The sequence below is a fragment of the Diabrotica undecimpunctata genome, chromosome 4, assembly GCF_040954645.1.
Source record: "Diabrotica undecimpunctata isolate CICGRU chromosome 4, icDiaUnde3, whole genome shotgun sequence".
NCBI lineage: Eukaryota > Metazoa > Arthropoda > Insecta > Coleoptera > Chrysomelidae > Diabrotica > Diabrotica undecimpunctata.
Window position 1 is genome coordinate 19,668,551 of NC_092806.1, and position 16,563 is coordinate 19,685,113.

At 34.2% G+C, this 16,563-nt stretch overlaps 1 protein-coding gene across 1 annotated transcript in view; it reads right to left on the reverse strand.

Moving 5' to 3' along the window:
- The window catches only part of HDAC4 (histone deacetylase 4), a 168,858-nt gene that overhangs the window by 90,614 nt on the left and 61,681 nt on the right, over positions 1–16,563 (reverse strand). The window contains exons 2-4 of the mRNA XM_072529089.1: positions 7,046–7,113; positions 4,766–5,047; positions 2,008–2,302 (exon numbers count right to left, since the gene is read on the reverse strand). Of these exons, the coding sequence (XP_072385190.1) occupies positions 2,008–2,302; positions 4,766–5,047; positions 7,046–7,113 (645 nt within the window). The remainder of the gene's footprint in view (positions 1–2,007; positions 2,303–4,765; positions 5,048–7,045; positions 7,114–16,563) is intronic.

A 16,563-nucleotide genomic window follows, 5' to 3' on the forward strand; every position in this document is an offset into this window, starting at 1 on the left:
CCTATGACCAATAGGAACGAAGTTGAGGACTATTTTTTAAAAACTCATATCTTCATTGTTTATTAAACATTAAGAAGTAAAATTTGCACCAATTTTGAAAGAAAATTTAATCTTTATATTAAAACTTACAGCTATAAAAATCATCCAATTTTTCGAAACTTACAGCCCTTCGAAACAAAGGTATTGGAAACTGGAGGGGATAACTGTTTCAGCTCCGTTTTTTTTTTTCGAGATCGGAGCTTCAAATTGTAACACGTAGGAAAAATTTACATTATCTCGGCTTCCATTGCACCGTAACATAACAACTTACTTTTTTTAAATGTGGCTGGAATAGTCTGTCGCAGTATTAATAAATATGACATAATTTTCACCCTCCCCCCGGAAATCTCGGAAAATCCCGGAAAATCAACATAATTATAATTAATATAATAATATAATGTGTAAAAAATTACCTGAAATTTAATTTATAAAATATATAAGTACTATTACATCATTGATATAAAATGAGAAAAAATATATGTTAATTTTCCGGGATTTCTGGGATGGGGAAAAAAAATTATGTCATAATTGTTAATACTGCGACAGACCAGTCAAATTCCAGCCAAATTTAAAAAAAAAAGTAAGTTTTATCACGTGTATCAATTTGAAGTTCCGATCTCGACAAAAAAAGCTGAGCTGAAACAGTTATCCCTCCACTTTCCAAGGGCTTTAAATTTCGAAAAATTGGATGAATTTTATAGCTATAAGTTTCAATAGAAAGTTTAGATTTTCATTTAAAATTTGTGTAAATTTTACTTCTTAATGTTTATAAATAACGGAGATATGATTTTTTTAAAAATAACTCCCTAACTACGTTACTATTTTTCATAGGTTTTTTTTAAATGTGAGTTTTTTTACCAGCTATCGAATGGTTGTACGTACAAGCCTGTAGCTTGCATAGCAGTTATTATAATTGTTTATAAGTAAAAAACATACCCATTTTCCAAACGTTTATTTTGTAAATAATTTCGATGGAAACGCAATATGTATGTAACTTCTGGGATAGTTTAAGTCTTAAAGAATCCTATGAAATTTGCTAAATATATGTCTAGGACCATTAACAGAGCAAGTTCAATAGTTTAAATATTTAGCCTCAGTGATAAATAAATTAAATAACTTTTAAACTATTTGACCGATCATGGGGAACTTTCGAACAAATTTAAAAGATGGTAATTCCTCGATATTAAATTTTATTAATAAAATTTTATTTTGTTAATAAAAAAAATTAAGAAAATTTATAAATTAGTGCAAAAAACTGCTTTTTTGAAAATATCTACGTAAATTATTAATCAATTTTAAAGTAAAAAACGGGAAAATAAAGATATTCTCGATATAAAAAATGATATAAATTTTATTTATGACACTTATAGACAAAGAATCAAATTGTGACCATAAATTATTGTTTAAAAAAAAACGCAAGGTAAAAATACGAGTACTTTTTCACCTATTCATCATCTAGTAACCCCCACCTATGTCTTAAAAGCTTCAGAAAAGCTTCAAATAAAAATGGTTTTCGAAAATTTATTGAATTTGTAAAAAATATGATATATTGTTCGACCTGTCCCACCCAGATTACAAGTTAGCCTCAGGTTAATGTGATGTACTCAAACATCTCTTCTTTTTCTGCAAAATAAACTGCATAAATATCTGCATTTGTAAATGGAAAAAATAAAACGCCTACGCATGCCTTTTATTAAATTTTTGCAACGCTTCTTCTTCTTGTAAATAGCATATTTTATAAACTATATTTCCAATTGTATTTGAAATATCTTTCAAATTCTCCACTTTAGTCTTTAATTTATTTACAACCCAGTTTACAATGGTTTTAGGTTTTCTACATTATTAGTATAAGATTTCATAAGAAGATCAGTAAAAGAAGATAACACATGAGAGTTTTATTATACGAAAATATAAAATCTACTTGTTTACGCTCTCAAAATGAATCAATTATGAAGATTAAAAACTTACCTTCTAGACTCATTTGCTCTCAGTTCCAAATCTCTCTGCTCCTGTTCTTCGGCGGGTGGTAGGGGCGGTAGCGGTGGGGGAAGATCGGGAGGCGGCGGGCCTCCCAGTAGCGGGTGGCCCAGCGGCAATGGGGACGATTGCGTCCTACCCAACGGTCTGATAACGCCCCTGACTTGAGGTTCCTGGAGCTCACTGATCGTGTCCAGGGGTTGATCTTCGTGCTCGCTTTCGATAGCGGGCAGCGAAGGGTAGAAAGGTAAGGTGCCGGGGAGCATTTGACCAGTCAAAGGCATACCTAAGAGACAAAATGTTCATGGTTAACTGGTTAAAAAATATCATTAAAATATCAATATAAAATATAATGTTAACAATTTTATTTTTTCATTTGTGTACTATTTGATTGAAAAACAAAATTCGTTATCTCATCGTATCAACATACCAAGAAATTTACTCATTTTTGTTAAATTATTTCTCAGAATAATTCACAACCAACTAAAATGAATAACAATCGGAATAAAAGTTAATAAAAAACACCTGAACTACAATAGGAATGGCAAGCGTTAGTAGATCTGTATCCAATAAATTGCAGCTAAGAAGATTAATATATGTATGTAATATGTAAGAAATATTAAAGTAAATGAAGTCAAACTATGTTTTTGAAAAATGTCCACTGCATTTTCTTATAAATGACATATTTCACCACACTGTGCTTCTATACTTCTTCAGCATTGATATATTGCATGCCTCTCCCCTATCTGTTTACTTAATAAACAATATACTAGTATCATAAACTAGATTAATCTCTTTTGATTGATGCTTACTTTTAGTAAGCGTCGTAGATTTTCAGCTTATAATTTGTCAATTATATCTGCTGGACCAATTCTTATCTTATATTAATTCACTTCATAGTAGTTATATTAAATTTTTATTTAAATTAAATAGAAACAGAACAGAATCAATCCATAAATTTTCTAGAATTAAAAATTATCAGACTTAAAAACAAACATGAGTTTTCCATATTCCATAAACCTACCCATACTCACACGACTATACACAATCTATCATCCCATCCTATGCAACATAAATTGGCAGCCTATCACAGCATGTTACATAGATAAATAGAAATTCCCATGTCAAAATACAACTTCAAGATAGAATTGAATATCATTAGACAGCACAAGAAAGCCCTGAAATTAGTCTCTCCACCAAAAGAGAGAAACCCAGTACTTTCTGCTCGATTACAAATACAGGCACGATCCAAACACAAGGCAAGAACAACCAGAGCCAAAAGCACTTACACAGTGGTGTATAATACAAACTTACATGTAGCGACTGCCCAAAAACTAACATCGGTCAAACAGGTAGAACCTTTATCAAACGAATAGCAGAACACAAAAGGGTTTTCAATAATAGAAGATTCTACTCACGCACTTCACCTTCTAGATCATAGTCATTCATTTAGTAACCAATTTCAAATTCTTCACTTTTAAAATAAAGGTCTTAAGCTATCATTATTAGAATCTATGGAAATTAACCAATTAAAAAACACAGATATAATTCTGAATGACCAACTTGAGACAAACAGTTTTCCCTCCCCAACTTATTAAGTTAAAGTCTATAAAGTGTTAGAATCATAACAAAAATAGCTCACTTGAGAAAGGCACTCTGCCGAAACAGCTGTAGCGATAAGAAATTATAACAAAATTTCTGGAAATGTTGAAAACAAAAGTTTTCAGTGTTTGATTGATAAAACGAACTTCCATCAAGTAACGGTCGAATCCATCAAACATTAAACATATTTGATACTGCTGCTAAGTAATAAGATTTAATAAAAAAAAACGAAAAATATCCATTATACAATTTCTTTCCCGATGAAAAATTTTCCCGATAAAATCGAAAACAAAAATAAAAAAAAATCCCCGAGACGCTTCGCGTTTTTCATCTTTCGCAAGATGTGACCTCTTCGTATCTCACTGGCAACGGCCTTGTTCCCGCTGTCCTTGATTGAAATATTGAAATATTTATATCAAAATACGATAAAATCGATCATTATTTATGAGGTTGAGTACGATTGTAGCCTTCAATATAAAAAAAAGACTCGTATTCGGGAGTTGCGGCAATTTTCTCGGGGAAATAACGACGTGAATAATATGGTTTTTCTCCTCAATAATTATAGTAATAAGGGAGAAATGTTTTCAGGTGGTGTAATATTTTTTTTGTTATTGTAAGGTCATTGTAATTACATTTAACAAGTTAAAATTGGATTTAGTAAATGTATAATCTGTTTTAAATCAACTGTTTTATTATCTGATACCATATAAAATATTAAACAGGTAAAGTTTTGACAAGGTCTTTAATTCGTCTACTTCGCTTCTCAAGGAATTTCTAGCACAACATCTGTTCTACTTGTTGGATACATTCTGTAAATTTTTATCTATCTATCGCTGACTCTTTTATCTGTCCTTACCACTACACGTTTTCCTTTTAAAATGATAATATTCTGCGTCCCACTTTGTCATTTCTTTTACCATATGTCATACTCATAATACTGTTTCGTTTACAAACCTGGTCTATAGACAGAGTCCCTATCTTGATGTATCCATCAGATTAAACAGGGGGTAATAGTAAGTGTTCTAGCCTTATAGATAATAGTAATATGTGTCCAGACTAGTAGCTGTTTTTAACTTCTAGTTCATTTTATAAGAAACAAAATGTGATCTGGTTAGTAGTACAAAATGTAGCAAACAAAGATACATACCTAGCCTTGCGGTACAAGCTGCCCTAACGGCGGCCTCGGAGAGATCAGGTGAGAGCACGTGGTGGGCGGCCAGGGAAATGTTCGGCATCGACGGGCTGCTGAACAGCGCATGCCTTTGGTACTCTTCGGACTCGCAAGGCGGGCTGAGCTCCTTGGGCGGTTCCTGAGGCGGCGACTCGCTAGGCGGCAAGCGCGAACTGAGCAGTCTTTTTTTGAGCGAGGGCGGCATCCGTTTCATGACACGCTGTTTTAAGCGTACCTTCAGCAGGTTGGGTTCGGAGGCTGAAACAACCAATAAAAAATTTTATACATTTAAAATAATTAAAAGTTAGATAGTTATATTTATAGAAAATGGTGTCCTCTATTAGCTAAATATGCGTCTTACAAATCTTCGAAAGAGAAAAACTTGATTTTGGAACGAGAAAGCAGACTCGTAAATGTTTATTTACATAGTAATAGCTTTCTTTCTTTTTATTTCGTTTTCACTGTAAATCTCATTAGTTTCTATTCTTTCTTCTTTCAGTACCCTATCCGATTATTGAACGTTGGCGATCATATTGGCAATAATAACTTTGTTTACGGCGGCTCTAAATAAATTAGCGGTGGTCTCTTAATACCATTCTCGGAGATTTCGGAGCCAGGATGTTCTTCGTCGGCCTGGGCCTCTACTTCCGGCGATCTTACCCTGTATTATGAGGTCTCCGTTCGGCTCGCGGAGATAATAATACGGCCGAGGTCAGAAAGCCCTGCCTGTCGTAAGAGGCGGCTAATGGGTAGGAATCGAGAGGTGTAGAGCCGTCGCCCACGAGACTCTCGTGGGAGCACTCTACTCTCATTCCAAAAGAGCCCGGCGAGGTTGAATGAGCTGGGCCCGTACATACCTCTCCTGGCCTTGTGTCAGGCTTGGTGTGGATGCACCGGCACGTACCCGCCGGGAGATCCAAGAGTGGTAGAGGAGAGATCCTCGGCGGCAACCTGTCTACGTGCGAGGTGGAAATTCCTCCGCCTGCTTAGCCTATCCGCGCGGGGGCGGGATTACGGGTAGGCGAGGTAGTCGCAATACAGGTACTACGGGGAAGGTGGAGCCCCACGAAACTTTTATTTTTGCATACGTGGCGTGGCGTGGCACCTTCGCTTTGGTGTCGGACTCGTAGGGGCAGAGGTTTCGCTAACGGTCGTATAGCCGACAGGCCAGGTAGACCAGGGTCCTGCCAAATTTTATTTGGAGGGCACAAAGCATTGCAATGTATTATGAGGTGTAGAAGGTTATACCTCTCTGGATGTCTCATTACATGACCGAAATATTGTAACTTTCGAATTTTTATCATTTTTGTTATTTCTGTGCTCTATAAAGCACTTTTCTAGTCTATTCTAAAGTTTCTATTAAGCACTTTTAATTTACATCTTAAAATATTGGAGCTAAAAGAAACATAATCCAGTTGTTTGTTTATATTGATAATTACCGCTAGATTAAATCAAATCGCCTGCGAATTCTAATTTAAGTAGCAGATCCATTTGGATTTTATATTATTACGTTAGATTTTTTTTGTTTTCTTGCCAGGATATAAACCATCTTCGTCCTCCTCATTCCTTGAACACGTGTCAGGGAGTGGTAAGATTTTATATATTGTTATCGTGCTGTCTCCATTGGCTGCAATCCTGTGCTATATGGACGGCTTTATGTAGGGATTTTCCCGTCGGAGTCTTCATTTGGTCTGCCCATCTTGTTGGAGATCTTCTTCTTGGTCTTCGGCCTTCTACTTTCCCGTCTACTACCAATAGTTCCATCTCTCTGTTCTGGCTATGTGACCGAAGTAATTTAGGTGTGCTCGAAACAGTCTTACTTTTATATTAAGCTCTTCCAGAATTGACAAGTTGGTTATGCGTTCTGTCCAGGACGCGCGTAGAATTCTTCTGCAGACCCACATTTCGAAAGCTTCGATTTATTTCTATCGATTTTTTGAGAGTCTTTAAGCCGCATATGTAGCAATGGGAGAAACAATGACATTGATCAAACTGAGCTTAGTTTTCCGTGTTATTGTTCGGTAGTATAATAATGCTGATAGTATGCAGATAGTATTTTGACAAATCATCAATCCTCTATTAGATTTCTCACAGCAAAAGGAAAGCGATTCACCCGCCTAGCCCGCTTGGCTATCAGACCGACCAATCATCACTATGCAATTTATCTAACCATTCAGTTTGTTAAATATTTTTTTAAAGGTGCTAGATTTTTTCTGTAATTTCGTCTAAACTCTAAAAACACATTGTAATACTAACCTGTTTTCCGTAATGGAAAATCGTTGTTTGTTGTTGAGGTTTCGGAGCCAGTATCCATACCCTCCGACCTGAAACAATAGAGAAAAATAAGTAACAATGTTACATAAGATAAAATGAAAACTATAAATATGAAGTACGAATACTTAATGATGAGATTAACTTTCACATAACTCTATACTGCGTTGAAAAATTATTTGTGGTATGTTAATTGTGATATGCAATTAACTTAATTAAAAATTAAAAAGTCTGGCATGCTGGACTGGTCAAGAAACTACTAAACATCGGCCTACCATTTCCATTCATTAGACTTAACCACTCTTGTGTCACTCAACGTAAAATCACGGTAAAGGTTCGAGGCCATTTCTCAGCCTCATTTACTCCTACAGCAAGAGTTCCACAAGGTTCCGTGTTGGCCCCAATACTCTACACGATATACAATAGCGACTTCCCTAACCCACGTAACACAAACACACTCACTTTACTCTACGCCAATGACACTGCTCTCGTAACAACATCTCGAGACGCAAATTCTCTACTTAGGTTTGCTCAAAATCACCTTGACCAGGTCGATAGATGGTGCCGGAGATGGAGAGTAACACTTAGCCCAAATAAAACACAAACTATTCTCTTCAGACACCGCGATCTTAGCAGACACATCATTCACAATGTTGCCGAAAGAATTGACCTTAGACTCTGGGGCGACCGACTCCAACTCCATAACCAGATGGAATACCTCGGTGTGGTGTACACAGAAAAACTAAACTGGAGGGCTGATCTGGCCGCAATCCTTAACAGGGTGAGGAGAAGAGTCGGTTTACTCAATGCCCTCTGTGGTAAATGCGGACGGACACACTCACGTACACTCATACACACATACAAAACATTCATTAGGCCCGTGATTTGCCCGTGCTGTGACAAACGGCACGACTACACCTCCACCCTCATACATCAACTATCGAAAACCCCTCTCATCAATAAGAGGCTCTCCTCTCCGAGCAGGAGTTATACAATCAAAACCATCCGTGGCCAAAACTTCAGAGCCCAAAATATCATTAAAACTACCTGCTCATCCTTAGGCAATGTATTCATCAGACATATCAAACGCAAACTCCCCTTCCTACCCACCAAATTGCTGACTATAGCCATCAACGAACTACCTGATGAATGCATTGATATCCTAGAGGCAACTCCACTCTATTATCGCCGTAATTATTTAATTGCTCACTTCGAGCTTGCTATGACAGGGAGGGATCGGTTTTTTGTGGTTTCCCGATCCCATTGGACAATTATACCTGTCTATTGTCGAAGCTACAGCCACAGCTGCCCTCCCCGCACCTCATAACTTTTATATACTAATTAAATTCATTCACAATTACATAACCATCTAATTTCTTACTAATAAAATTCTGAAAAGGACCGTTTTAGCTCATCATCCCTTTCATCTCTGATACAAAACAAACCATGTCCTAGAGAGGACGTGGACATTCGTCAACAAAAAGAACTAAAAAACAGAAAAGAACAACGAGACAATGATAGACAATCGCTCTCTTCAGTCTCAGAGCACAGCGCGCCATTGCCTGCCCAGGCACCCTCCACGATAGTAGCAAGTTAGTAGCAAGTGCTATATCATTTTGATTTCTCTTCATAGGCTTGTATCCTCGAGAGACTCCTTTTGCTCAGTTATTGTTGTCTACAATTACTGTGTTTTATTACTACATATATACCCTTTCTCCGTCGAAGAAGAAGTAATGGAAAATGGCTTGATGCTGGCATTCTCATTGCGATAATGTACTCGTCGAATACAACTTCATGCAGAGAACTGTGCTCCTTTCGACGTCCAGATGCGTACGAAAATTTTTGGGAGATACACCGACGTACCAAGTCATCTAGGACTCGATAACATGAAAACAGTTCCACCAGAACACAATCCTTTTGATACCGTAGGTATCTGGGATGAATGAATTTTCCCCTTAGAGGGAGTGTGAGCGGTATGGCTAAATCTCGTTTAAATACACTTTAAATACTTAAATAATGGAAGATAAATGGAGGCAGAATAAATATGGAAATGGATTTATTTCTTTAAATTTTTGTACAAAGCTGACTAGAAAATATCGATGTTTGTAATTTTTTTGCTTTTAACAGTCCAGTGGAAAGACAGTGGTAATCTTGTGCCATACAAACTGTACTATCATGCAAGAAACACTCGGATGATAACTTCCATAGTTATATCTAGTAAATAAAAACATTCTGATTCATAGCTCGAACAATGTAATTAGTGAATTAATTGATACGCCGGAATAAAATCCTACCACTATGCAAGTTCAATTTGTAAATGTTTACAAAGATTTAAAAATCATTAATACATTTGACTCCTACACAGAAACATGCAACACAAAGGGACATCATCGTCAGAGTAGTACAATCGATAACAAGAGAGCTTATTAAATCTAACTACAAAAGAACCAAGTTTCCCTCTTCAGTTCTCAAAGAATAGTATTTCAGTTATGCGGGCATCCTAACCTAAAAATAGCCCGACACCCACAAATATAACAAAAACGCGTGGGATTAATGTAATGTAAGCAAAAAGTAAGTCAATAGATGAAATGAAAAAAAAAGTTTCGTAATGGTGCAAGTTTGGAACGCTATTAGCTGCGTAACATTTTTTTTATTAGTTAAAAATAAAAAAATTTGCTACGAGGGAGAAATTGAAAGTATATAGTTGGTTCCACGTAAAAGATCTACGTGAATTCCGTTTCGGTTTAATTGCGAATGTTATGAAGCAACATCATATCACAAAAACTTGTTTAATTCTAGTATATATTACTGTGAATAGCAAGGTTCTTCAGCGATCTCGTGTAGTACTTATATTTCAAAACATGTTCCTGTTCCTGGTACACCTTTGGAGAGGAAGGCTTAAAGACACCAGTCAGATACCCTGGTTAACTATTAGCAGAATGCGATTCAGCTTAGAGCCTGCAGGAGAAGTCGTGCCATGGATCGAAACGAATAGAAATATATAATTGATGAAGCCTTCTTCTTATTAATCATTCTAATATCATATATATATATATATATATATATATATATATATATATATATATATATATATATATATATATATATATATATATATATATATATATATATATATATATATATATTATTGTGATATTTAAAGTCTTGGTGCGCCAAGCAATAATTAGCTAATTAATTTTTTTGATTAAGTAAAATTATTTAAATGATATGATTATGACTCTATCACAATTTTTAATTCTTTTATCTCAGGGTTAAATTCGTGCTTCAATATCTATGCTATTACATGTGAAAGGTAAGGTCCAGAGAATACCGGAATAATAAAAAACACATATGATCTAACACTATATATTTGAATAAAAATAATGAAATAATTCACACTCAAAAGTTTTCAATAAACAAATCTCATATAAGGATTCTCAAAATTTTGTTCTCCGTACGTGAACAATCAAAATTTATGGTACAAACAATATTAATTGAAAACTCAAAATTCCAAACTATTCTAACTCTCCTAATAAAAATATTTATATCCTTTCTAAATTACGTGTAAAAATTGTGTTATCAATAAAAGAAAAAAAACTGCAGAAAACAAAAATATCTCTCTCTGATGATGAGTGGTCCAAATCCTTGTTCCTTGTAGACTGTATTATCTCCTCTCAACCGCTCCCTATGTAATCAGCAATCTTACAACAGATTGTTGCAAGTATATCGTCCTTAATGATCTCCTTCAAAAGCAACAATCATTCAAATTATGATAGCCTTTCTCCTCTCGATAAACTGAAGCTCTCGTTGGCCCGAGTGAAAAAAGACTCTTGGAATATCTTCTCTTTACGATAAACTGAATCTCTCGTTGGCCTGAACAGTGACTCTTGGAATATAAGTAGGAAAATATGACTTACAATATTTTTCTGCTTCAGCTTCTGTCAGATACACTAACTCCACAAAAACTCACTAACATTCAACACTACTGCTTGCTACTTCTTTGGAACCACCAGAGAACAATCCTGTTCCTCTTACAGACTTGGAAAATCAACTGATCCTCTCTTCTCTCTGCTCAATCTCGCTAAACTTTTTCCTACATACTTATCCCACCTTTTTCAATCTCCGCCAATCAAAACTCCTCACAATTCCCCCATTTTTTCATTTCGATAACAAACAAATTTTTACCTATAATTATAAAATTTCCTAAAACTTATTTACAAATAATATTTTCTATAATTCTTAAAAACTAACAAAAACCTCTTTCTAAAATCTCTTCTATTTGTCTCTAATCACTGCATTAATGTATTTTGGAAAACCCCGTTCGATTGTCTTTTTGTTTTCACTTAAAATTATGCGGGTCACTCAAGTATAACAAAGAAATAATTTATGCAAAGCTTACATTTTGTTTAATACAGGTAATTCAAGAAATTAATACCTCTCCTTCTTCGAAATGTTTGTTGGATATTATCCTATTTATCTGAATTATTTTAATGTTATTGAATTTTGAAATATTTTTAAACAAACCAATATTTTTCTCGATTTTACATATCATAACAATATATATATATATATATATATATATATATATATATATATATATATATATATATAATAGTGGAAAATCCTGTACAGATGCAATATTCGTTATAAAGCAACTTACTGAGAAGTCACTAGAGTATAATAGACCAGCATTTCCGTGTCTGAGTGACCTAAAGAAAGCGTTTGACAGAGTAAGACTCAAAGATGTAATCCATCTTCTATATAATAGAGAAGTTCCCTAAATATTATAAAAAGTATCGAAAACATCTACCAAAACAACAAAATGGAAGTCAGAATAGATGGACAACTTACAGAACCTATAGAAATAGGCAGCGGAATAAGACAAGGCAATTCATTGAGCCCCATGCTGTTCAATTTGATCGTGCATGAAATCATGAAAAGCGTTAACAAAGGAAGAGGATACAGAATGCGAAACAAAGAAATAAAAATACTCTGTTACGCAGGCGAAGCGTATATTGATAGCCCAAGATGAAGATAGTCTGCAACGACTGGTCCACAGATTTAAGGTCTATGGTCCACCAACCAGATGGTTCCACCAAATTCAGAATTCAGCGGACCACTGATTCTGCGAAACCCTTAGAGCAACTTAAAATCGAGACAAACTTCAATGGAGAAAATTTGTTAGGAATATTGGGGAAAATCACCTCAGTAGTGGGAAAACTACAAAAAAAAAGAGAAGAGAGCGAGCCAAAATCTTAAATTCTAACATTTATCATATTAAATAACCGGTATCTAATACTTAGAGTGAAGTATAGTCATCATTATCAGATTAAAATGTGAAACTGAGAGAGATAAGAAATTGCATGTTAAGACAGGAACCCTCGTTAGTTATATTAAAGGATATGATATCAGATAAAAATATTGAAGTACATTTGTATAATACCTACAACGCTTTTATTAAAATACAGATAAATTTATCTATACTATTTTTACTACTTGTTACGGAAGGAAACTGAAGATTCACGAGATTTTTTATTCAAAATTAGAAATTATAAAATTTTTAAATAAAAATTATCCAAATCAGTCGACGAAAAAAATGCCCACACAGCCAAGATGTATGCACGACAGGCTGGACAGTATTTAAACTAAGATGTCAACCTTAATAAAGTTGCAGGTATATATCAAACATCCCTTCACTTCTGTAATCTTTAAAAAGTTAAATGAAAAGAACATAAATTCAGGATATATCGCAAGGTATATCTCTACACTCAACTCATAAGACACAACATTTAGATGTAGCCTTTATGGGACCTTTAAAGACATAGATAATATTTGGAGATTTATTATCATTGTTGCTATTGTTATCAACAATAAGTTTCTAACTTGTCACGAATTGCAGAATCTTGGTCACGAAACAAATCTCTATCAAATGGCATAATGCCACATTTTTGAAAACCTTCCTTTTGAAAAATTTCCATTGACGCTGTCCTTGAATATGCTTTTTTAAACAAACCAGCAATGTGGTACGGGGAAATTGTTCTTCCAGGATTATTTCTTAATCAGTTTTCGATTTGTTGGCAATAATAGTTTTATTCACTTATCGAGGATGGATGTATACCATTTTATAAACTGATCACAGGAGGGTTATACTGAGCTAATGGTCTGATTTACAAATATGAATTGTTTGCAAATACTCCCCGTTTTCCAATCGCAACAAAACATATCATTATCATAAGTGGCTCGACAATCCGTTGTGGATTTTGGCCTGCTCACAAAGAAGTCGCCACTACTGTCGATTCCTGGCAACTCCACTCCATCTTCTGACCCTTAGAATCTGTAGGTCTTCTTCCACATCATCAATCCATCTCCTTCGTGGACGTCCTCTACTTCTTGTGCCATCTGGTTTTGAAAATGTTAATATCTTCGTGTATTCGTGATCTGACATCCTAGCAATGTGTCCAGCCCATATAAGTCTCTGCACTTTAACGAATTTCACAATATCTGGATCGGTGGATAACTGATATAGTTCAAACTTGTATCTTCGCCATAGCCCATTTTCATTTACGGCTCCAAAAATCTTTTTAAAAATTTCTCTCAAAAATACCTAGAAGACTTTCATAATTTTGAGATAAGGTCCACGTTTCAGCCCTATATATCAAAACCATATAACAAAACATATCAGAATTATTATTAAAAATGTTGGAAACATCATTACCAACATTCAACCTAACAGAATAGGAAAAAAATGCCGACATACTCGGATCTACTGGAACGTGGATCTGATATTTTCATTATAGAATATTTTCGATACCTTTGACACCTTATGTGCTTCTGTTGGCATAATAAAACCTGCTTTTGGCACGACTTTTCACTCCTCCCTTGTATCGTATACCTAAAATATATACATCAACGTTTTCTAAAAATAATCAAATGTATTTTAGGAACATTTATTTTCAACAGATTTATTTTGGGAAAAATTGTTTGCTGATATTATGCCGATGGGAGACTCATGTAAAAATAAACAGGAGTACCGTTCCATTTCGGCTTTTCCTAGAGAGCAGTGCATTTAACAGATGGATGTATAATCTAAACGCTTTCGCCGTCATAGGATTTTGATGGTCGACAGATGCAGGTTGTATATGGTGTTAAATAATCGGGATTCCAAAGATTATGACAGAAACTTGTTGATAATCAGTAAGAAAGTGCAGTAAAAATGAAATATATGGTAAATAAAATGGTTATTTATTATATAAGGGAAAAAGTATTAGTTAAATATTATGTATATATGGGATTAAGCCACAATTGATTTTAATCTTTATATTTATATTATATTATATTTTTAACTTATAGCATTTACAGGAATTTCACAAGATTGAAGAAAGGAAACAACAAAACACCACAAGTAATCCAAAAATACTCACAAGTAGCGATTCAAAGATGACAACAATACTTTAAAGGGCTTATTAGAAAAATTGGAAAGGATGGGAAATAAATAAAACATCACAATAACATTCAAAACAACTAACACACTGAGATTTATCCTGTCTAAAATCAAACCTAACAACGCACAAGAAAGACCAAAGAACTGCATTTATAAAATACCCTGTGAATGAAACAATTTATATGTGGGAGAAACCGCAAGACCACTAAGTGTCAGGATAAACGAGCATGAACCATACATCAAGAACAGAGAATTCGATAAATCTCAGGTATGCAAACATGCCTGGGACAACGAGCACAAAGTACAATGGAAATATGCATCTCAATCATCACGAAAGAAACATTTTTTCGTTTATTTACGATTACAATCTATTCATAAATGACCAATAAGCAATTTTAATCTAAGTTACTAAAGTTAAATTACTTTATTCTGAAATTATTTTATTTGTGCAATTGAAGTCATGTGAACTAATGTGGGACGATTTTCCTTCTACTTGTCCAAAAAATTATCGAAATTGAGCCATAAGTAAATAAGTTATTGAAGATCAATATTTGTTAATTATCTTTATAATTATAGTCTCTTTCTTCGTAGTCGGTCGTCCCGTTCGGACATCGTGCCACCTTGAATTCTCAATTATGTTTGTAACAATTATATTTTGCTCATTGGGGGCTAAAAGGGGGGCCTGAACAAACTGGACTTGGAGATCCGGTAAGCAAATAAATCGAAACGTTTGCGAACGGCTACTCGTGTTTTGGTTGGAGAGCTGAGTCGTGGATAAGGATTCCTTTTTTTTTTGGGGATGACTGGCAGAACCAACTACGAAAAAGAAATCAATAAATACTTACAGAGGTGTCCTGGTAACACTAAACAAGAAGATTTCTAAACTATTTAAAATAAGGAAGCCGTTTAAAAAAATACTTCTGCTGCTAAGAGAAAAAGGTTTTTCTTTCCTAAAAAATTTTAAGGGTGAAAATCTTTTTAAAATAAATAATTTTCTTAAAAGAAAAGGATGCACTGTCATATGTCGAAATGAACTTCCAAACTTTACTAAATTATTAATTAGTTATTAAAAGTTAATTTTATTTAAAAGAAACTAAAATGACAATTATCTGGTACATAAAACTTATATTTATTTATAAACTGTTTAAATTGACATGAGAGCAAATCTTTTTATATTAACGATAAATGTTTATTTAAAAAAATTTAGCAAAAACTACTCGCTTCACTGGCTATTCATTTCTTTTTAAATTATTCAAAAAATTTGTTACCTTATCCAGAGTTGGCTACCATAAGTCTAAGTAGGTCATAGTATTTGTTTATATAGTAAAAAGAAACGATAAATGTTTATTTAGAAAAATTTAACAAAAACTACTCGCTTCACTTGCTAATTATCTTTTCAAATTATTTAAAAAAACTGTTACCTTAGATTTCAGTAAAAAACATCGGAGCACACTAGTTCGCTCCCAAGGTCAAAAAACCCTCTTAATTACATACTAGTTCGCTCCGAAAACCATAACCTAGTTCGCTCCCGTAGTCAAGCGGATTAAGTATTTATCTATTAAGTTCTAGGAAAATTAACACCAGGAAAATAGGTACTGCGGCTTTTGTATTTTATATTAGAAATTATATCAAATATTGGTAGTTACATATTTATATAAATACAGTGATAAACGCGCTAATAACCGGCAAAATAACGCAAACGATGGAAAACATAAATGAAGCTGTAAGATAAAAGAGATGAAACTAGTAGAGATGAGAAATTTAGCGATAGAAACCTATAAATTTACATTCTATTCACTGTTTCCCACCTTTAGACGTATCAGAGGAGGATGCCAACTAAAACTGTCACTGTCACAGCGGTTGTTTCCAAAATCTTACGTCTAAAGGTGGGAAACAATAAATGAAATGTAAATTTATAGGTTCTATCGTTAAATTTCCCATCTCCACTAGTTTCATTTCTATTTATCTCACAACTTAATGTGTTTTCCATCTTTTGCGTTATTTTGCCGGTTATTAGCGCGCTCATTACTGTTATGTATTTTGAAAAATGTTATTGATTTAG